The following is a 24,131-nucleotide window of genomic DNA, read 5'->3' as shown; positions in this document are numbered from 1 at the left end:
CAAACACAACACCCTAACCAGCTTGACCATGTTAGGAGACTGGCTTATATGAGAGAATAATCTACAGTCTCAGTTGTATTCATGGTCGCAGCTAACAACTCCACCACAAATAGCAAATAGGACAAATCCCATCTAAGCTGCATAGGGTTGAGGGTGGTTTGCAGTCCTCTGTATGTGTGACTGAGAGGATCAAAAAAATGAATGAGCTCTTGACTTCATAGCAGGTGAGAGACTGAGGTTGGGGAGGATGCTAAGGCCGTGGACGACAGGGATTTAGACCCGTTAGATATGCCCTAGACAGTATAGTGACTGATAGAGCAAATGCGTGGCAAATGCACAAGGTGCCCGAAACACACACACTCTTCAAATGAGACCAGTATCCTGACATTTTCCACAGATAGCCAAGGAACGTGTCAGAGACAGAAGGGAAAAAAAAGAAAAGAAAAAAGATTGAAAAGTGAGAGGGAGGGGAAAGGTATAAAAAATCATGACTAACCTTATTCAAGGCCTCAGGAGTTTTTCAGACATTTTCCCTTATTAAATATTAGAGCAAGGGAGATGGTGTGCTCTCTGAGTAGGGAAATTAAATCGGGAGGGCAGTGGTCAGCTCCTCTTCCCCGCGGATCAGCTCACGTTTGTTCAGGGCCTCTTTTTTTCGGCCTGAAATTTGGCACTATGCAACTACTCAAATGTAGACGAGAATGCTTGGCCAACATGCTGCGGTCCAGTCGTACATACTGAACGTGTGCTTTTGCGTTACTGTCTCGGTAAGAAACCCAAGTACTCCTTACTGCTACCCCACCACACAATTTTATTAGGTTGGAAATCTACTGTACGGCCACCTGTTTTCTCAAATTAAAATTAAATTAATATTAAAATAGCTTTAATTATTTGTTATTTTATTTTTTACTTACTTTTATTTTACTTTTTTATATTATTACTAGTGTTATTATTATTATTATTAATTTAAGGTTGGATGTTGGAATTTAAAATGATTTTTTTATATTTAAATGGTTCATTTTTAAGTATTTTATTTAGTGCTGTCAATTGATTAAAAAAAAAATTTAATCACATTTTTTTTCGGCGATTTAATTTCACCTAACATTGTTTTTAATATATTTTTATATTGTAATACTTTCACATTGAATCTCCAAAATAATTTAGAAACAACATAAAGATATATTAAACATTTTGGTTTAATGACATCTTTACTAAGCACTATGAATAAAGCCCAGTGTCACTGATACCAGTACTGAAAATACCTTTAATATTATCACAGCTTAACACTAAGGTTTTTTATTTTTTTCTACAGGCACAGTCAGGCTGGTTCAAATTCTTACCTGCCCTGCTAAAATGCACAAAAAAAGTTATTGTTTTCATTGTTTTTGACCTATGCAACCTTGTGAACATTGCTTTAGGATTTTCAGTTAGGTCTAACAGGTTGGAAATATACAAACATTGAATAGTTAAACACTGTCAAACAGCAAGCAGGGAAGAAGGCCAAAGAGGTGAGACACCCCTGCCTCAAAACTCTTTACATTTATTTAGCACTTTAACTAATTTAAAAGAGAATTTAATACGGCACTGGCGAGCTGTCATTGTGCGCACGTTTCAGGTGTTTATTCACAAAAGAGCTGCTCACCATATAGATATATAGTTTTTTTGTTGTTTTTTTTTCTTATGTATATATAATTATATATGTATATGTTTATGTATATATGTATGTTTTATACAAATATATACATACACATATATATATATACACAAACACACACATATATATATACATATACATATATACATATATATATATATATATATATATATATATATATATATATATATATATACACACACAAACATATATACATATATATACACAAACATATACATATATACATAAGACGCAAAAAAAAGAACTCAAATCTATATGGTGAGCAGCTCTTTGTGAATAAACACCTGAAACGTGCGCACAATGACAGCTCGCCAGTGCCGTATTAAATTCTCTTTTTAAATTATTTAAAAAGTGTTAAATAAACGTAAAGAGTTGTGAGGCAGGGATGTCTCAATTACATATATATTTTAACTGACAAATACATGCTGTCTGGATTATTACAGCAAGGAAAATCGGATATTAGCATATTGGATTAGGCCATGTTTAAGGATTCGTGTGTGTTTGTTTGCGTTTTGTCTGCTGTGTAGTGGTGTTCCCCTGGGGATGATTGCACTGACAGCACTGGACTAAGAGTAAAGCAGTCAGGCGTGAGGAGACGAAAGAAGAACACAAGAACGTGTGGTGTTGTTTCTCATCCCTCTAGCCCTCTGTTAAAGCTTTTCGTCCTCTGAAATCCATGTTCTGCCATGCTGTTGGTTCAACTGGCACTGGAAACTGACCCCTGAAACCGTTAAACAAACTGTATCTCTGGCCATAATACCACCACATCAATTTTGTCATCAAAATATTATATTTTCCTTTCATTCCTCATTAGTAGCATCATATTTCAATAATCAAGGCCTGTTCATAAAATCCGTGATTGATATCAGAAGCTCATACTCATGGCTTTGTTTTTGTAAAGCTGCTGAAGATGGAGAGATGACACTTTATGCTCTCCTTCAGTAAAAGATGCTTTAATTGCAACCCATATCCCTGCCAGTCAGCACAAGCAGGTTGAGAGGTGAGATAGACAGATAGAAAAGCGGGCGAGATGGTTGCCACACACATTTTTGCATCATCAATCCAGACTTTTGCTCTTTTTCTGTTTTTTTTATTGTTTCGCCCGCTCTCTCTCTCTCTCTATCTCTCTCTCAGTTTGACGGTTGAGCTGTGGAGTCACCCTGGAGTCAGCCTAATGAAGTAGCGCTGTCAGTCGGGCCTGGCGTGCCCAAACTCTGTTTGATGTGCTCATAAATCAAGCTGACAGGCCTGTTACTTCGCTAGCTTTAGCCACTCAACTGCATCTAATGTAAACAGCGTGCAGACACAATGTGTTAAAGAACTTGAACTGTGTCCCATGAGACCGAAACAAGGAAAGAAATAGAAAGGAGAGGAGACGGGGATGAAGAGGAGGAGGAAGAGAGAGGGATAGACATGCTGAATATTGGCATTAGCTCACTTCTTCGGTTGTGTTTGTTAACTGAATTTTCTTTGTTCACACTTTCATCACATCTTTCAGTCTCAAAGTTAGGGGGGAGAACAGGTGCGTCTCTCCACGGAGAGTTGGGGCCAGATTAAGAAAGAAGTTAAGAAATTTCTTTAGATAAAGTCTACGAAGTTCGTAAGTGCAATTCTTGAAAAATACCTAAGATGTTCTCAAATATTTTCTTTGTGTGTGTGTATGGGTGCACTTATATGTGCTGAACATTGGCGAAAATTAGGTGTAATTATAAAATGAAAAATGAGGTCCCTATGTGAAGCAATTTTGTAATGTTGTTGCTCAATTTCGAAATTCATCAGAAGGCAAAAAGTCATGTCGCACATAATCATGACAGATCATTGCTTATAAAGTATAGAATTATACTTAAGTTAGCTTAGCTTAGCACCATGTTAATGTCAGTCTATTCAAATCAATTGTGAGTTGATTGCTGATGAGTTGATTATATGCTGCCTATTCCAAATCGTTTTGCATGTGTAGGGTGTACTGTAGGGAACAAACCAGCTCAGTAGGTTTTGGAAAGGGCTTGTGTTTTCTCTCTTCTCTGTTGGTGTTGACCCATGTGGCCCTTTCCCATGAGGCTTTGTGCCTCGGGTGGTGGCCTCAAGCACTTCTCTGACAGTGAGATTAAGAAACTACCTTTAATTATTTTCCTTTTTTATTTTCCTTCCCTCCTTCAACATATTTTTCTCTCTCCCCTCCACTTTTTTTGTGCCGTTATCTTAAAGGAGATAAGGCCCATCTCTCATTGGGGGAACATCAAAAAGCGTGTTGCTGGAAACACTGATTTGACTCAGGCCGGTTCAGGAAGGAGGATATTTATCACCACGACACCAACTGACCTTATCGGATATATAGAAAATCAGGTACACTTCTGTTCAAAAGTTTAGGGTTTGTAAGAATTTTGTTTTTAATGTTTTAATGTAATGTTTTTGAAATAAGTCTCATTGAAGCTGCATTTATTTAATCAAAAATATAGTAAAAACTGTAATATTGTTATTTAAAATAACTATTTTCTATTTAAATTTTTTTTTTGAATATTATTTATTCCTGTGATGGCAAAGCTGAATTTTCAGCACTCATTACTTCAGTCTTCAGTATCACACGATCCTTAAAAAATCATTGTAATATGTTGATTTGTTGCAAAATAAATATTTAATCAAAGTTGGAAACTGGTTTTGTGAAAACCTTTTACTTTTTTCAGTATGTGTTGATGAATATTTGTTACAGGAAAGCTGTAAAGGAAATCTTTATTTGAAATATAAATAGTTTGTAACATTATAGATGTATTTATCACTTTTGATCAATTCAGTGCATCCTTTTTAAATAAAAGTATTAATAATCGTACGATCGTAAAAATCGTACTTACCCCCAAACTTTTGAACGGTAGTGTAGTCCTGGCACAAACTCTCAATGTCATCAGTTGAGTCAATGATGTCATATTACAGTAGGTCACTTTAAACATAAAAAACATGCATCACTTTTAAATTGGTCTTTTCCAGCCTTTTCTTCACCTTGGCCCTTTTTTCTGTTCTTTCTCACCTCTGGCTAAAGATCTGAAGTTTTTTTTTTATAAGTTTAGGGCTTGTCTTGGAGTACACTGTGCTTATGTCATAGCTGATAAAACAGGTTTTTCATCTCTTTGTTAAACGTCACCAGAAGTCAGCTGGAACAAAAATAAATCTCTTGAAAGCTGAACGATGACTATCCACTCACATTGAGACCTGTTTATTAAACAGCGCAAGAGAGTTTTGGAGTCATGCTTCTCATGTTTCACAAAACACATTTCATGCATAGTGAAAAAATACCAAGCCTTATTGTAAAATGATAAACATCTGATGTCATATAATCTGGAACTGTTCTTAACATTGCGCACAGATGTTGTTAGTCACTGTTTATTGCCGTGTTAATTGCGAGCCAACCACATGCTAACAGATTGCTACACGCAGGAATGAACGAGCGTGTTTGCGAGCGTGTCTTTGGTTGTCGGTCCTAGACCACATGGAACTGTCACACACAGATTAATGCGTTATCTCTTAATGCATGAGGCTTCACAATGCACTTCGACACTTTGAACCAAGCCTGTTGTCTGCTTGTTGTCTACCGCCACAGGATGTGCTTTGGTGATTGGCGGGGAAAATATCTCTATTCCAGGATATGTCCTATCTAAACATGTCCTGGACGAGGTTGAAGGCTTATAAAAACCAATGAATGTCTCCTCTTTCCCGCCCTCTCCATCCTGCAGCTCTCCCAGTCTCTTCCTCCCACTTTTCCCATCTCTTTGTTTTGTTGTTTGTTTAACATGCTTCTCTCTCTCTCTCTCGCTCTCGCTCTCGCTCTCTCTCTCTCTCTCGCTCTCTCTCTCTCTCTCGCTCTCTCTCTCTCTCTCTCTCTCTCTCTCTCTCTCTCTCTCTCTCTCTCTCTCTCTCTCTCTCTCTCTCTCTCTCTCTCTCTCTCTCTCTCTCTCTCAGCAGCAGCAGCAGCAGCAGTTGGGGAATAAACAGCTGGCTTTCCAACAGCAGTTGATCCAGATGCAACAACTACAGCAGCAACACATTCTAAATCTACAAAGACAGGGCCTGGTGAACCTACAACCGGGCCAAGGAGCAGTACCCATTCAGAGCCTGCAGCAAGGTACACATACCAATGCAATTACACAAATGATCTGTTAAACAAGGCTCAGGATTCACTGTTTTTCCAGCAAATGAGTAGGCTGTCCCATTTCTATGCTTTTCTGATACAGTACCTCTATGACAAACTGCATCTGTTGAGTTTCAACAGACACTTTGCCATTCTTTGAGGCCACAAGTACTGCCAGATTCTAAAAAGTAGTATTTTGTCTTGTTTTCCAGTTCAAATATCTAAAAATACTTGCAATGAATTTATGAGAATCAACACTGCATAAAATATTCAGACTTGTTTTTGTAGTTTGTATCTTGAATAAGTGTTTTTTATTGCACTGCCAGATTTTCTTGTTTATACTTAAAGGGAAAATGTACTAGTGTAGTAAGACAAAATACTCATATACAAGATGAAAATGAAAACAAGTCTTAATATTTTACACATTGTGGGCATTTATTTTATTCCAAGGACTTTTTAGATATTCTGAAAAACAAGTCAAAGACAAATAAACACGTTTAAAAATATATGTTTGGCCTTAGTTGAAAGAAAGAATGAACCAGTCAAAGGAACATGCCAAGCAGTATAAAGGCAGATATAGTGTGTGTAGAAATGTATTTGTGTAGTATATGTAGTATGTGCACAATGTACTTCATCAATGGTCAAATGAACACATTATAAATAAACATATTTCATGTATATCACTAAAAATAGTTAAGTGTAATTAGTTCAGTGTACTATTTTATACAGTATTTTTTTGCTATGTTTTTTGCTTATAAGATGAGTGTTTTGTGCTGCTAAGCTTAGCAACATGTTAACGTCAGACTATTGAAATCAATTACACCTGCTATTTGTGTGACAAGGGAAGAATGTTCTTTATCGAATTTAGTACGTGCTATGAAAGGGAATTTGGGTGCAGTAATTTTTTGTCAGCTAGTTTTGTTGCAATTACTGACTCACTTGAACTAATGCATATCTTTGAAGGTAAAAAACTCTTAGCTGGTCAATATTGACCGCAAAAATATGACTCCGTCTAGCCCCAGGGTGAGGTGCTACAACCGCAGGCTTTTCAACCCGGTGGTCTGTCTCTTTCACAGCTCGCCTCTTGTCCTCAACAGCCAGAAAAACACCACAGAACGTCTGATTCGCTCCTTTAGTGATGCCTATTAAAGGAAAGTGGAGCTCTGGAGGAAATGCAGTGTGCTAAATAAATGCAGCATCTGTGTTCATGCCCGTAGCCCAGGACCAGATGGCATTCTCAGGCTGAGGCCAGACCTGCGTCCGCCGCCCACTTATTCTTCCTTAGTCAGCCTCCACCATACACACACACACACACACATATGCATGCTCTCAAATTGCCCCGCTACTACATGCGCAAACTTAAATGCTAATAAAGCTGGCTGTAAAATGAATCCCTCATTCTTCTTCCTCCAAAATTTGGCAATGAGCTATCATCTCAATCTATTAGAGCGGGATGAAGCCCCCCAGAGACTAACTACAGCCATGTCCGTAGAGCCACATGTGAAGCTTGTTAACTTAATCAGCTCATAAAGAGATAAAAGCAAAGCTTGATTGTTGGTTTTGTGGAAGGCAGTCGTTTGGATAATAGGTAAAATATGCCACAAAATTCACTGGGCTTTGTGCACAGGCTGGGAGGGGGCTTATGTGTGTGTGCGCGTATGTGAGTTTTACACACGCTCCAGACGCGCTTACCCTACAGAAGGAAATGGAGGTTTTGGATCAGTTTTAAATGTATTTTTCCATTTTTCCTCATTTTGTCAAAGAGTCCAACCAGAAATGGATCTTGACTGAAAACTGGCCACCATCCGCCGAAATTAGACACATCAACTTTTACAGGTTCCACAGTGGCCATAACTTTACAAGAGCCTCAACAGGACAGAACAAACAGGGAGCCGACTCCAGTTTCCATGCCGAAATCCCTGCCACTCTTGCCGATAGGGCCTCCAAAATGATCGCAGTCTTTTATTAGAGTGCTTGACTCTCATTCTTGCCCATTGCTCTTGACATCTCTGATTATTTCAGTCTTAAGAAAACAGAGACTCGTCATCCGGAATCCTGAGTGGGCCTACCACACACGCGCACACTCACACACACGCGCACACTCACACACACATATGCGCACGGCTGCTTTTAGGAAAAAAAGGAGAGGGAGAGAGCAAAGCAAGGAGTAAAGCAGAGGAAGGTTTGCAGATTGATGAAAATAATTTTTTGCGACAGCTGTAAACTTTTGGCTTTGGCATCTTTCTGGCGTAGACCCCAGCGCCTGCCTCCCACTCCCGTTGCTTATGTCATTGTTTCAAGGGGTCTGAAGAACAATAAACTCTGGGCTCTTGGAATCCCTTCAACAAATCCTGCGACAGAACAGAATCATGGAATTTCCCCACAATCCCTCTCTGAAAAGAAGCCCTCCATTATGACTGGCCAGCCAACCATGCGCATTCTTCTGGCTAGTCATGCTTGGCCGTAGCTGCTGCTGAAAAGGATTTGTTCTCTGATCCATGGGTGGCGCCAACCGTTGTTGTTGTTGTTTTCATGTTTGTTTGGCGTGTCCAGTCATTCCCTCAGAAAGGCTAGAGTTTCAAACCCAAGTGACTCACTGCATTAGACAGACTACTAGCTGGGATGACTTTTTGTTTCTTTGTAATATTCACTTAACAGTTACAGTAAGTCATTTTAATTCCGGTCCAAAGGGTGCAACCAGATATGTTGGACTCAGCTTAATGCTTTGTGATCACCATGCCAAACTTTTCTTCAGTTTTTTTTCAGGAGTTATGATGCATGAAGCTAGACGAGGGAGCAGACATGAAAAACTAAAGGGGCAGTTTTAATGTTTTTAATGAATGTTAGTCACATGTAGATGGTAAACAAAGTGTAATGTAGTCCGAGCTGTGGTGAAACAATAGCATACCGTACACGTTCACACCTAAAAAGAAAAGTTTGGGGTCAGTAAGATTTCAAAGAAAAAAAAACTTTTATTGAGCAACGATGCATTAAATTGAACAAAAATGATTCAAAATCTTTGCATTATTAAAAAACATTTAAAATAGTTTTGTTAATAAGAAATGTTTCTTAAGCACCAAATCAGCATATTAGAATGATTTCTGAAAGATCACGTGACCCTGAAGACTGGAGTAATGGCTGCTGAACATTCAGCTTTGCCATCATAGGGATGAGGTTGACTTCAATGTTTTCTGTAAAGTGTGTGTGAGAGAAAGAGAGAGTGTGTGGCCAACCACAGGGGAAACGCCTCACCTGCCCCTGTGTGTGCGACTGTGTGTTTGGAAGCAAATGCAATACAAAAACACTTCACTGTAGGTAAACCGCTCCATCTCCACCCTGTGTCCTCCCTTCCACTTCCTATGTTCTGGCTGTTCTTTCACAAAAGTAGAAACCTGCAGAAAACACCTCCCTCCACCGGCCTGGTTTGGTTTTTTTGCAGGGTTAAAGTACATCCGTGGCCCTGTGGTGCTCTGTCAGGTTGTCTGTGTTTAGTGAACAACAGCCTGTAGCTGCAAGTGTGGCCGTACATAATTTCCCTGGCCTCGGGCCTGCTGGGAAGAGAGGGGGTGGGGTGAAGAGAGCCAGGCCAGGAGTTTTGTTTTGGCGGGGTCCGGGACAAGAATGCTGGCGGACCAGACATAATATTTAGATTGCTATTAAGTCTTTGCCATGTGAGATAGCGTAGCAGGCTGTGGCTTTTCGGGAACAGTGTGCGCCAGACGAGCTTACCCCCCTCCCCCTCTTTTTTACACCCTCAAATCTCCCTCCCAACCTAGACCCCCTCCGCCTTTCCAAGAGACGAAAACAATCCCAAATTCAGCAAGTTTGAGGGGAAAATAAAACAAAAAAAATGCCAAGAGAGCATCTCGCCAAGATTAATTCACCCAGTGAGTTCCAGTGCCGGTCGGGACAGTGATAATTACAAATGGAGGTAGCCAGGGGGATTTGCGGAGATGTTGAAAGATAACAAAAACACGCTGAAATTAGCCATTTGGTTCCTCAGATTTGGACCGTTCCCTCCTTCTGCTCCCCCATGAACTTAACAAGTCCCATTGGCGTTCCCCCCTCCCGTAGTGAAGTGTGGTGCGGTGTGCGCCTTGTGTTTTATGGCTTGCCACACTAATGTCAGCGCACTGCCAGACTTTTAAGATCTCTGGGGCGGGATGCGCTGCCAGCTGGCCGCCGTTCAAGATGAGGTGAGGTGGAGAGGGGGTGGCTTTAGATGTGTGATAAGAAGACGCAGGTTTTGAATGCCTTCAGAAGGAGCTCTCATCATTCAACACTAGGCTTATAACCTTCAGCACAACAAAGATGAGGAAAACTAATAAACATACTGAATGAATGTCTCCTAGAATTGGTTTGATCATATGGCACCTGTTGTTGATTCAGGGATTGTCAACTCACCTATTTGTGTTTGTGTTTCAATGGAGTTTGTGGATTATAGCACTTATAGTTTACTAAAGGTGGTATTTTGTTTCTGACTAAGGACATTATGGTTTATTGTATTTGTAATAAATATTGATTTATAGTTTTTAGTAATCTCTTGATTGCTTTCTGTCCATCTCAGCCATGTGTCCCACTGACCTGCAGCAGTTGTGGAAGGACGTGGCCAGTGTTCAGAGCACAGAGGAGGCCATGAAACACGAGGGTCTCGATCTGACCACCAACAGCTCCAACACTACCTCATACTCGGCCTCCAAGGTCTCACCTCAGATCCCCCATCATCCTTTGCCAAATGGACAGAACTCTGTGCACACTCCAAAGAGAGACAGGTTAGTGGAAAATTCACAAGCAAACTTTGTTTATCCACGTGATATTTTTATAGTTAGTCAATGACATTAATGACCAGTATCCACAGTTTAAAATAAAAATGAAGTATGGAAACAAACAAGTGCTATAGTTATACTCATGTGTTTTCATCATGAGCATTCAGAGTGCCAACTGCTACATGACATATGTATTTCATAAATAGATATTTTTGTCACACAAGTCATATTTCAAGGTCTCTGCTGTCAGGTGCTGTTTGATGAGCTGATGTAAAATGCCTGGGTTCATTTGATATTAGGTGCTCGTGTGAGTTCCTCAGAACGTAGCATGCCTTCAGCATGACTGACGCCCCTGTGCCAGTTTAGCATGAGTGTGTGTGTGTGTGGAGTGGGTGAAAGTATACTGTGAAAATTTTGCTGAGAGGTGAGCAGCTGTGTGTGAGAGAGAGAAAAGTGGTCCTACTGTGGGGTACTTATACATTCTATCAATTTTTAAGAGCAAGACTCTTTGAGTGGATCTCGTCCTTCACCAAGGAGTCCAGTGATGAGCATCTCATGCCTTATTCCAAAGGCGCTCACCTGCAGAGCACTCAGTGAGTAAAACACACACATGTATGTATGTATGTATGTATGTATATGCTCACATGGTTACCTAGACATCTAAATGAGGACCCACCTTAGACTGCTGTTGTTCTTATATAAATGTATCAAACCTACACCGGGCCAGCCAAGCCTATATATGCACACATACAGTACATGCAAGATGTAAATAAGTGAATCAGAAACATTGTATAATTTATATTCACTTGAATGGTTCTGCAGTGTGATGTTTGCAGCGGTTCTGTGGAACTTTTTATGTAATATGGCCATTTTTACACCGGTGGGACCTCCAAACTACAGCTAAATAAACCCACACACACCAGCAGCACTATCACACACCCCACCCTGTCATGCTACACGGACATGGCTAAACAGAAAGAAAAGCACGCCCTCCATCATGTTTTCTTCTAACACTGTTCTCCCTGACTTGGCCTAACACATTTGCACACAAACACACACAAACTCGCAACTGTAAAGGGAAGAAAAACTGTGCGGTGAGGCTAATGCATGGCACATGTGGACAGTGTGGTTGCCAGTAGTTTGTAATGTCTAGCGCTCGAGCAGCTTCTGAATTGCGTGGGCCGTCCACTGCCAGCACATCTGATGAAGAGGTGGAGGGAGCATGTGTGTGCCGCATCAGGAGGGCCTCATCTGCAAGCAAGCTGCTTTATATTAAGCAGTACTCTGATGTGGAATTGGGAAGAGTTCCCCAGACCTTCAACCGCCCCAAGCCGCACTCCCCCAACCCCCCATTTAGCCCCCTGCCCATGCTTAGCAACAGTCAGACACATGACGAAGGATTCTGTGGTCCCTGCCCTCACAAAAAAAAACAAGCTACATGCTAGCCCGTGGCTGTTGGCCAGGCCCGAAATGAAAAATTGCTGGATGAGACTGCTGGCGAGAGTTCGAGGCTGATTCGTTATGGATCTCTCTACAGAAGCCGGGCCAGAGAGACCCGATCCAGACTTCTCGGCCACAGAGCACACAGTGGCTGTATCTCAAATGAAACAAAACCATAACGTTTATCCCCAGGCCCCACCAGCAGGCCCTGTCAGCACATCAGCAGCCACCTTATCCGAACTCCCATCGTTACCAAGAAACATCTGAAGATCATCCACGTTCATTCGTAATTAGATAGCGGCGTGTTGTTCCTGGCCGCATCTCAGACATTTGAACCTGCGTCGTAGTGCAAGATGCTAATACAATGATATACACTTACTATTGGAAACCTGTCAGTTACGATTATGGAAAGCTGACGTGTTTTTTTTTTTTGTTTTTTTTTTTTTACATTTACCAGGTCCTCTCAAACTGCATTTGTTCAAAGCTTCCTGAAGGACTGGCTCAAAGCTATCGGCTTTCCCAGACAGGGAACATTTAAGACTGTTTCCATTGCTTCATTGCTTTGTATTAGTCGCATGTGTGTGAGACTACCATGCCGACTGTCTGAAAACATTTCAATAAGATATCGACCCCAATGAGTTGTTTTGATTAGACAAGCAGGTGTTTTGATGTTTTTGAAGAATGGTGTGTAATTTCTGTTTTCCTGAACACTCCTACCGCTTAGGTAAAAGTTTAGTGTGACATAATCATTTATAGTTCGACTAACCAGATCTTTTTTTGTCTTTCTCAGCTCGACCCATGAGGAACACACGGCCTCCCACCCGCTCTTCGGACACGGCGAGTGCAAGTGGCCCGGCTGCGAAGCGCTCTGCGAGGACATGGGCCAGTTCATCAAGTGAGTGACAGCTGTCCGTCAAATCCACTCCAGAAGCACATCGTGTGCTACATTCACGTCAAACCTTGTAACACGCGTAAAACCCCCTGCCAAGCTGCAGAGCATTCATCATTGCCCACTGCGTCCCGCAAAACAAGTCTCTGGCTGTTAGCATTTCCATCTGTCAATGTGCATTCATCCTTTTTTCGTTGAGCTTGCAGATCGCTTGTAAACTAAAGGCCTTCTCTTGCGCTGAAGTAAGTGTGGGGATGAGAGGAAAGGCAATGATAAAGCCGGGCGGCTGACAGCCATGTTCAGGTGTGATGTTTGAACAGACAAGAGACGAATGAATTCCACAGGGAGGTGGGGGGTGCAAGGTTATTGCTGAAGAGAGCGTGAGACATTCGCCAGCGCTGTGGGACTGTACTCGTGTATGAAAAAAGAGGGCTAACGCTTGATAGACAGGTATTTCACAGTCAGAGGACACAATCAGAGTAAACTAGAGTGCCCTCTGTAGAGTTACAAGCAAATGCGTAGTATGTCACAGACTATAAATGTTTGTACGCACCTTTTGGTTTTCCTTAAAGATTATAAATAGAGAGAGATATTTTTATTTTATTTATTTTTTTATTAAAACAATAGTGACAGTAAAGACATTTATAATGTTACGAAATATTTCTATTTCAAATGAATGCTGCTCTTTTGAACTTTGTATTTATCAAAGGATCCTGAAAAAATTATATATATACAACAGATTCCAGTAAAAAAAAATTAGCAGCAAATCAGTAATGGCTGTTAAAAATTCAGCGTTGGCATCACAGAAATACATTACATGTTAAAATATATTAAAATAGATAAGTTATTTAAAAATTTTATAATATTTCACAATAAAAATGTTTTCCTGGTTTTTGATCAAATCAACAAATATTTGGTGAGCATAAGAGACAACTGTTAAAAACGTATAAAAAAACTGACTCCAAATTTTTCAAACATTATCGTACAATATGTATCTATATATAGATATATACAGAATATTCATATATATATATATATATATATATACACTCACCTAAAGGATTATTAGGATTATGTGTTTGACCCCCTTTCGCCTTCAGAACTGCCTTAATTCTACGTGGCATTGATTCAACAAGGTGCTGAAAGCATTCTTTAGAAATGTTGGCCCATATTGATAGGATAGCATCTTGCAGTTGATGGAGATTTGTGGGATGCACATCCAGGGCACGAAGCTCCCGTTCCACCACATCCCAAAGATGCTCTATTGGGTTGAGATCTGGTGACTGAGGGGGCCATTTTAGTACAGTGAACTCATTGTCATGTTCAAGAAACCAATTTGAAATGATTCAAGCTTTGTGACATGGTGCATTATCCTGCTGGAAGTAGCCATCAGAGGATGGGTACATGGTGGTCATAAAGGGATGGACATGGTCAGAAACAATGCTCGGGTAGGCCGTGGCATTTAAACGATGCCCAATTGGCACTAAGGGGCCTAAAGTGTGCCAAGAAAACATCCCCCACACCATTACACCACCACCACCAGCCTGCACAGTGGTAACAAGGCATGATGGATCCATGTTCTCATTCTGTTTACGCCAAATTCTGACTCTACCATCTGAATGTCTCAACAGAAATCGAGACTCATCAGACCAGGCAACATTTTTCCGGTCTTCAACTGTCCAATTTTGGTGAGCTCGTGCAAATTGTAGCCTCTTTTTCCTATTTGTAGTGGAGATGAGTGGTACCCGGTGGGGTCTTCTGCTGTTGTAGCCCATCCGCCTCAAGGTTGTGCCGGTTGTGGCTTCACAAATGCTTTGCTGCATACCTCGGTTGTAACGAGTGGTTATTTCAGTCAAAGTTGCTCTTCTATCAGCTTGAATCAGTCGGCCCATTCTCCTCTGACCTCTAGCATCAAAAAGGCATTTTCGCCCACAGGACTGCCGCATACTGGATGTGTTTCCCTTTTCACACCATTCTTTGTAAACCCTAGACATGGTTGTGCGTGAAAATCCCAGTAACTTAGCAGATTGTGAAATACTCAGACCGGCCCGTCTGGCACCAACAACCATGCCACGCTCAAAATTGCTTAAATCACCTTTCTTTCCCATTCTGACATTCAGTTTGGAGTTCAGGAGATTGTCTTGACCAGGACCACACCCCTAAATGCATTGAAGCAACTGCCATGTGATTGGTTGATTAGATAATTGCATTAATGAGAAATTGAACAGGTGTTCCTAATAATCCTTTAGGTGAGTGTGTGTGTATATATATATATATATATATATTAATATCTGTAATCTTTAGCCTAAAAAAAGTTATCTCTGATGTGACCATACATCTTGTTTTTCTTTTTTTACTACTATACAAATAGTACTACTTCTAATGTCTTTAGAGGTAGCAAAGTTGATAAATTATTTAGTGTAATAAATTTAGTTGATAAATTACACAGAGATAATTGTGAAATTATCAGGCCTGATAATTTCTGAATTCAGTTGTGCAACAGTGTGCAAGAACTCCAGAAATGAACTGTATGGCTTTCACAACACTTTTCCCCAAAGGTTCAGCTTAATACTTTTGCACAGGAAACTAGTTTACACGTGCCCTGCAAGTAACCATAGAGACAGATGTCCGGTTCTCTTCTTGTTGACCTGTCCTGCGTTCAAGAGGAAGCGTGTGTGTGTGTGTGTGTGTGTGTGTGTGTATGTGTGTCTGACTGATCAGGTAGCTGCCCGCAACTCTTCAATGCTGTCAGAGGCCGATTAACTCCCCACTCCCATAATTCTGCCTCTCCATTCCTGAGCGCTCCACTGCTGGGTCAAGCAAATTGTTTTCACGCTTCGTTAGTGGTTTACTTAATTAGCTCATTTACAATTAGAAGCCTTTGTTTCTTGGATACAAGCAAAGACATCAAAAAGAGGCTCCCTCCCCTCATCTATCTCCCTTTTCCCAATCTTCTTTCTTCTCGCCATCTCTTTTTCTTTGCGCGTGTTTGCCAGTTTGGGGTCTTTAGGGATGCTGGGGGGGGGAGGAGAGGAGATAAAGAGAGGAAGAGATCAGACAGGGAAGGCGATGTAAACAGTCCCATTGTCTCTGTGTGTTAAAATAATGAGACTTCACAGTGGAAAGTCCTGACATGTCCGCCTGTCACAGGGGTGCGAGCCAGCCATTGCCGTGGCCCCAGCGGGCTCGAGGCTCGCAACGCAACTGCTGTTTATTTTCTCTTCCTCTCCCTCGAACACCACCTTTGATATCCAGCAGGTCAGCTCCATCTCTTACAGTAGTCTGTTCTTGTCCATTAATGAGTGGCGGTCACATCCTCGTGTGTTTATTTACTGGGATGAAATGCTTAGCCCTCGCGTCATCTTTTGACTCCAGGGCTGTGCTTTCTCGAGGGGACCGCTGTATTGACAAGCCGGAAAAGATGTGTATGTAAATTTCCTCTGGTAGTCCCTGGCGACGGGGGTGAAGAGCGTGCTTGGTGCACTCGGGCGGGAGAGGGAAGCGCGTATGATAGTCGCTGACACACACATCAAAGAGCCGGAGAGTCTGGGAAAGTTTTAAGAGTAAAGCTGTTGTTTGGTTGCACGGTGTCTCATTTCACATAGCCTCGGGGCAAGCGGAGAGAGGGGGGGGACGTGAGATAAGAAGGAGGGGGTGACAGATATTGCCGTCAGTGCCGTGCACCCTGGCCTAGTCAGAACACTTTAGTCATCGCTAAAGACAGGAAAAGAGGAGTCTCTCTCTCTTCTTGTGTTCTTTTTGTCTATTCTATAGCCCCATCTGGCTGCCTGCCACTTATAGTAGGAAATGAGGCCCACATGGAGTCGGTGCCCGCTGTACGAACGCCTGCCATTCACAAAGCTCTACACATCCCTCGCACCGTACATGTTCATTTTGGGTAATTTAATAGCGCTTTCAGCTTCCAATAAGGGGACATTCACACAGAATGTGTTCTTTTTGCACTATTATTTTAATTTGTTGGTCTATCTAAACATGCGCTGGATGAATGTTTTTGACAGCCACGTTTTTCAACATAAACTGAGCGTTTTTAAGTCTTAATTGTTTTCAAGTGTTTAACTGTTCCATTAGACAGTCGATTGAACTGAACACGTTGCATTTAGAAACACAAGATGGATTATTATGTTATATTATATTATTAATTATATTATGCATATAATGGATTGCATGAACTTTGGATAAAAGTGTCTCCCAAATGCATAAATGTTTATTATATAATATTAAAATATACAGTTGTCATCCTGACCATAACTAAGTGCCTCTTCTAAGGTCTTGGTGACAAACAATTAGCAGTTGCTACTGTAAACACGCTAGTGATGTTTGCCCCGCCCACTGATTCTTCTGATTGGTCTTAAAAACTGACCTTGATGAGGAACTTCTTTTACGCTGACTTCGTCTTATAATACTCAAGCACAAGAAAAAAACAACAGAAAAAACAGTGAGACATCCATCTAGACATCCATCTAGTACAAAACTATTAAAAAGCAGTGCAGTTAAACACATAAAATGTCCTGTGTGAACAGCCACTAAGAGTGTAGTACTCTCAGCTCTGTTTAATACAATTTCACCACTTTTTAAATCCTTTTCACAGAATTCCCCTCAAAATCAGTTCAGAAAATGCTTTGAAACGTATGTCAGTTTCATCTGGACATGATATGAACACTTTTTATCCCCAAATGAAATCTCTGTCTCTTGGGGTTTTTTTTTTCTTTCTTTCTTTTTCTCTAACTAGAGTAGTGTGAGAATAAAACATTCATTCACTCTTAATCTTCATCCTGTCTCTCTCTCGCTCTGTCTCGATCTCACACACTCTCGTCCTGAGCTCTTTAATGATGTTCAATTTTCTCTGGCATGCCAGGACGACATGTGTTAGAATACTCAAGCCCTTTGTCGGGCTGGATTGTGACTGTTTTTGCTGCGACCGTTGTAAATGCTCCTCAAATCCCTGTTGGGGTGCAGGGAGTAAACACTGCCTCATTGTCGGGTCTCTCGGAAAAACGCTGCTACTGTTTATTATGAGCCATAAAATTTGTGGTCTGTTCCTTTATTCAGAAAAAGAGAGAGAGAGAGAGACGGGGGGTGTGGGGGGCTGAGGGGAGAGTAAGATGAGATCATGTTTTTGTTATTATCATCATGTGCTTGCGGGGAAAAATGTCTATCTGCGCCTGGATTAGTTGAGTGGGTGACATCATTGTTTTTGTTTAATTTCTCATGAGAAAGCGAATGCGCACCCCTCTTTTCCTTCAGTCGGACTCTCAAAACGGTTGTGTCATGCGGCGGGTGTCACGGAGATAAAGCAGGCCGGGATCACATCAATGAGTGTGTACTGCGAAGGTTAAGATTCTCCCGCTCACACACACTTCCGTTTGTCGCTCTCCCGCCGCGCGGGGAACTTTACTCATGGGCCATACACGCCAATGAAGAGTCCTAGTAAAATGCATGAGTAAAAGTGTAGAATAAGATTGATGTTTTTTTTTTAAACATTGAGGTTAATATCTGATAACTGGCTGATATTCAAATTTTGTCTACATAAAATAAAAAAATGAAACATTAATTCTAAAATCAGTCGAGTTAACCACTAGGCTACAAGTGATCTTAGGCATGTTCACAACAATATAATGTACAGTATGAAAAATGGATATTCATTTTGAGATTTGCTGAAGATTACAATAAACGTTTAAAAGATTTACTTTAAGCAAGGATTCATGAATGGCAAAGGTAATCAAAAAATTGGAGAAATGAGCATTATACACAGCATTATAATGTATAGTACTGTATGAGAAATGGGGTAGAGAATGATAAAACATTAATTTACTCTAATGCTGACCTTTGCCATCAACTAACGCTCACGTAAAGTAGATCTTTAAAAACATTATTCAATAAAACTTAATTGTAATCTTTACCAAATCTCATTCACGGTAGGAGAAATGAGCATGCACAATTTAAATAAATTCTCATGAAGATTTTGTTTTATAATGCTTTCATTGTAATTCCTCTACTCATCTTCTGAAGGCGCTCCTGTGACCCTTGACCTCGAAGTCATTAAACTTCACCAGGTGTGTGGTTAGAAGTTGGGAGGGCCTCCTTCCGCACCTGGAGGGATTAATGACATCATTGCTCAAATGCTTCATGACATCATCATTTGGATGTTATATGGATTATATAATTGTGTTTAAATGCATGCAGGGGTTCATTTGTGTGATTTCAAGCATTGGAACGCTGTAAATAAAATGGGTGGGATGAGACAGATGGCGTAAAGGAAAGATCCAAGATCCATCTCTGTGTCCTATCTGACACCGTCCCTTTAGGTTCCTTCTTTTTCTTCGATTTTTGCTTCCTCATTTGGTTCCTGCATCATCTGTTTGTTTTGCTTTGTTTTGGAGTTTTGTTTTGGATTGCTTCATAAAGAAAACATGTCTTGAATAACTATGGGTAAAGCTCACCCATCTAAAGCAGTGCTTGATGAGTAAAACAAATGATGTCATATCCAGGTGTTTCCCCCCCCCATTTCAACTCCCACTCAGAGTTCATGGACTGCGGCAATTTCTGACAAAAGAAACAAAAACCGTTTCCAAAATAATATCCCACTCCAGCTGCATTTCAACTGAATAACAGAGACATTAGGACACTAGATTAGACCTAATATAGAGAGACGTTCATGTCTAAAGTTATTGTCATCTTTTTCAATAAGTGACGGTAAACACGGTTAGACGATAAATAAAACTATTTATTTGCAAAAGTAGACTTTCAGCAAACAGTACAGTCACATTCGGTCATTTGACAATCCTCAGCGGAAAACCTATTTTTCCACGTCTTTCATGTTCTAATATTGTTTTTATTTTCTTGCGAAAGGAAATTGAGTTTATACGCCTAGTGAAAAGTGTGTTTTCGAGTGGAAATCCACTATTGTTAGGGGTTTCCTCTGAGAGGGCCGTTGCGATCCCGAGAGGATTCCATTAAATATTTTTACCCCAAATTGGAAAAATAAACCACTATCTGTGCTCGTATTTTGATTTATGTGAAGTCATGGTTTGCCAAGACGCCGCAACTAGATCTCTGATGTCTCAGTGACCTCTGTATTTGGGTAAGTGTGTGTGTAGTCAGGACGTGACGCCAGGGCATGTAATGTTAACACGTTAGCATACACAGCAGAAACTGCGAGGCAATCCCAAAAGGCTGAGACACAGTCTTACTGTGTGTGTGTGTGCGCGCTGTATCAGGCAGGTCAGCGACACGGTTTGTGGCAGATGGTCCAAATATGCTTACAGATCTCCCTCTGGGAGTTTAGATAGGGTCGTGGATTGATCTAGTAGACTGTGTATCAGGATATGTCATCACATGTTTGCGTTTCTCTCTCTCTCAGGCACCTGAACAGTGAACACGCCCTGGATGATCGCAGTACGGCCCAGTGCAGGGTGCAGATGCAGGTCGTCCAACAGCTGGAGATACAGGTGGGATGCGCGCACAAACGCAAAATCAACATTTCTCCAAAAATCTTGCAAACGCAATGTTCAAGCTGCCTGACTTTTCCTGTTTTCCCTGTTTTCATTTACATTTATGCATTTGCCACATGCTTTATCATTTTTTTAAGAGTTTAGTCTATACGTTTTTGCCTCGTAATTATGTTACAGGTAATGGAGTCATAAGTCAACTTTAGAGGATCAAGGTCTGAATTTGTGTTCACCAATATAGTTAATAGATGCCGACACTTGGTCTTCCAGAACTCCCCCGTACTATTTCACATACAGAACTGCACACTTTCCCAGCTGGCATGATTTTCTGCCCATTACATGTCACATAAGTTGATAGAGATCACTGAAGCTTGTAATAGGAAGAGTGATGTAGAGTGCGGGTGCGAGAGAGGAGGCCAGAATATCTGCCTTTGATGGATCCCAATTAGAGAGTTTCCCAGCACTTCTCTCGTCCCTCCTGCCCGCGGACTCTCGGCAAGCACCGTGGGCTGCCTGTCGCTCGCATATACGTGGTGTCATCTCTAATGAGAGAGCTGATAAGGAGAAGGGTGGACATGGGAAGTGCTAGAGACTTCCTCTGCCCGCGGACACCCTCTGTGTGCCTCTCCACTCTTCTAATGTCGGCCTTAGTGCCAGTTGCAGACATTTTTCTAATCAGCTCAGTGGTTTTGTTAATTTTCTTTTAGTAAGGCAGCACAATTAATCAGCAAAATCAGATTACAATTGAGGTTGTCCTGCTACTTGATAAAATGACAAATCAATTATCAAAAATGCATTAGCATTATTATTATTATTATTATTATTATTGTTGTATGTAAATTATAAAAATGTATAAAATTCTAAAATAAAAAATTATAAATTAATAAATTAAATGAATAACATTTAAATTAACAAAATGTAAACAAATCACTTGTCATAATCAAAATCAAAATACATTTAAAACATAATATAAAATATAATAATAATATAATATAAAATATAGTAATAATATAAAAAAGACCAAACTTAAATGAATAAATTACATTTTAATAAAGTAAAAAAGAAAGAAAGAAAAAGTAAATGTTGCATGGATGAAGTGTTTGCAAAAGTCCAGAACACTCAGGATATATTTATTTTAACTTTTTTTTCTTCTACTTTTTGCTACAAATTTGAGAAGAATTTGGAGGGATTTTCAATGCAAGGGAATGTTCAAACGTGTCATTTCAGTATTGCCGTAACAGTCTGTAACCCTGAAATGCGCTATGTTTAGTGGTAAACAATGTTTTATTGTCCGTGTGAGTAATTTGTTTGGACGCAGAGACTGTCAGAAGAGCGTCTAGTGACAGTTAGGATTGACACTGACAGGCCATCGGTCAAGCACATTAGGTCGCATTAAAGAAACCTTTAGCTATGGGAAAACTGCTCGCACTCCACAAGCACACGCCAAACTAAAACGCAGGTCAAGTAACCTTACCGTGCCTGCAGCGGTTGAATTCCTCTGCTTTTGGAGCTTTAAATCAACAACCTTTAAAAAAAGAAAAGCATGTCTCCTGGACTGGCTTACATTGAGACGGGCACTTCAGGCCCTCCAGCTTTACGTGGCAGAACTACTTCCCATCATCACAGTCAGTCAAACAGACCTAGTAATTGGTCAGCTTCCCTTTTCTTTCCACGCCACCTCCCCTTCATGTTCTCCATCTCGTCTCATTCCCAAAAATAAACCCCTCACAACAAAGCTCTTTCAAAAAACACTGCCCTGCCAGGCACGCGGGCAGCGAGCTCACTTTGTGGCCCACAAACAGCGTTTAAACACGTGTCCAGATCGATGCAGGGGTGATGAGAAGTGACAAGAGAGTCAGTCCATGTCCAAGCGTATTTCCTTTCATGTCTACCTCCGTCCTGTCACCTACTCTGCCCCCAACTCCCCCACCGCCCCGATGCCAACCCAGACCAACCAGAACCACCCTTCGCCAACCTGCTGTCTCTCCCAGCTCACCAGCTCAGATTTTCCACTATTTTTATTACCCCGCTGACCAGCATGTGGCAGCCCCTCATTAAACACACATATCAGCTAATGGGTGAATAAACAGCCCAGATCTGTGGATGACTCCAGCAACACTGGGCACAGCCGCAGAGCATAAGCACAACACAACAACAGTCTAATCCAATTCTTAGGATGATTTTTACAGTACAGTATTAAAAAACAGCCAGTATTAGGTTGTGGAGTTAGTTAAGACAACCATCAATATTACTGTTGCTCATATAGGGACTTTTTTCTTTTGACAACGGAGGAACTCTAGCAACCACCTAACAATGGTCTAGCAGTAACAACCCAGAATAGCCTACCAACCACTCAAAACACCTTAGCGACCACTGAGAAACCCTAGCAACCTACCATAAATCCTTAACAACCCCCCAACTCAAGTCACTTCATTAACAACCAAGAAACATCTTAGTAACCACCCAAACACCCTAGCAACCACTCGGCAATGGCCAGCAACCATCCATAGCACCTTAGAAACCCCCTAGTAACTATCCAGAACACCCTATACCACCTAGAAACCCCTAGTAACCAACCAGAACACCCTGCAATCACCTAGAAACCCCCTAGTAACCAACTAAAACACCATGCAACCACCTAGAAACCCCCTAACATCCTGCAACCACCTAGCAATTCTCTAGTAACAACCCAAAATAGCCTATCATCAACCAATCAGAACACCCTAGCAATCATCCAGAAACCATAGCAACGTCCTAGTTACCACCCATAACACCCTAGACCCCACAAAGTATTGCTCTAGTAACAACCCAGAATAGCTTAGCAACCACCCAGAATAGCTTGACATCATGTCAATGACGTTTGCATGACAGAAATTTTCTTCAGAAGAAAAAATTGTTCTAATTTAAGTCGCTCAGTCCTCTCGTATGTGCAGATTTTTTTTTTTCTGTGTGAAAAAAATGACACTTTTATTGCCACTAAAGTGTACGGTGCCAGTCTTGGAGCATTTTGAGGCAGCGTGTCGCCCCCTGATTAAGAGGGGCCGGCTGCCTCCACACTTCCTCTAAATGGTGGTTAGGAATGTCAAACGAGGGCGAGTGTGGTTACAGGGCAAGTGTCTCTGAAAGAGACGCAGCAATCGAGAGAAAGAGGAAGAGAGGGAAGAAGGACGGTGAGAGAGCTGTTTTCTCCCGGAGGTATCAAGAGCTGTGAAACGGCATGTCAACATCCCTGTGAGCTGACTCAGTTAACAGGCAGAATGCAAAATTATCCTCACAAGAGAATATCTCGAGTCCCTCCCTCCTCCTCTCAGCGGCGCCTACAAGAGCGGCACACACTATGACGACACTCGGTTTTTAATGTGCTGTATTGGCATGACAAATAATTGTACACTTGCGCTGCCAAAGCTTTAGCAGCTGCGTATAACGAAAACAGTGTGAAACAAAAATAACATCTATAATTGAAATAAATTAGACAATATTTTGGGGGTTTTTTAAGTTAAGAAATGTTATGTTTAATGCTATTGAAAAGTAAAGATAAAAGGATAGCATTAAATTATATACATTCAATAATTATTCATTGTCATTAATTTTTTTATGTTTTATGTATATATTTTTATGTAAAAACAAATTGGATAGCAAATACAGTACACACTTTTTTAAATTACCTTATATTGTATAATATTTTTAAATATTTACATTGTTTTATATTCTTATTTATTATACTGTATTGATCAATAATGCAATTGCTATGTCAGGCTGGTTGGATGTTTTGATT

At 40.8% G+C, this 24,131-nt stretch overlaps 1 protein-coding gene across 8 annotated transcripts in view; it reads left to right on the top strand.

Moving 5' to 3' along the window:
• The window catches only part of foxp4 (forkhead box P4), a 130,617-nt gene that overhangs the window by 86,555 nt on the left and 19,931 nt on the right, over positions 1 to 24,131 (top strand). Inside the window, exons 6-11 of one of the 8 annotated variants that reach the window (XM_082156120.1) lie at positions 3,881 to 4,018; positions 5,627 to 5,786; positions 10,360 to 10,564; positions 11,056 to 11,151; positions 12,789 to 12,893; positions 20,269 to 20,356. In XM_082156120.1, coding sequence (XP_082012246.1) covers positions 3,881 to 4,018; positions 5,627 to 5,786; positions 10,360 to 10,564; positions 11,056 to 11,151; positions 12,789 to 12,893; positions 20,269 to 20,356 — 792 coding nt within the window. Of the gene's footprint in view, positions 1 to 3,880; positions 4,019 to 5,623; positions 5,787 to 10,359; positions 10,565 to 11,055; positions 11,152 to 12,788; positions 12,894 to 20,268; positions 20,357 to 24,131 lie in introns of all 8 variants that reach the window. The other 7 variants (XM_082156119.1, XM_082156122.1, XM_082156121.1 and 4 more) reach the window with 7 other exon arrangements.

This window comes from Leuciscus leuciscus (assembly GCF_965113295.1).
Source record: "Leuciscus leuciscus genome assembly, chromosome: 23".
NCBI classification, from domain to species: domain Eukaryota; kingdom Metazoa; phylum Chordata; class Actinopteri; order Cypriniformes; family Leuciscidae; genus Leuciscus; species Leuciscus leuciscus.
This window is presented reverse-complemented; position numbering and strand designations above follow the sequence as displayed.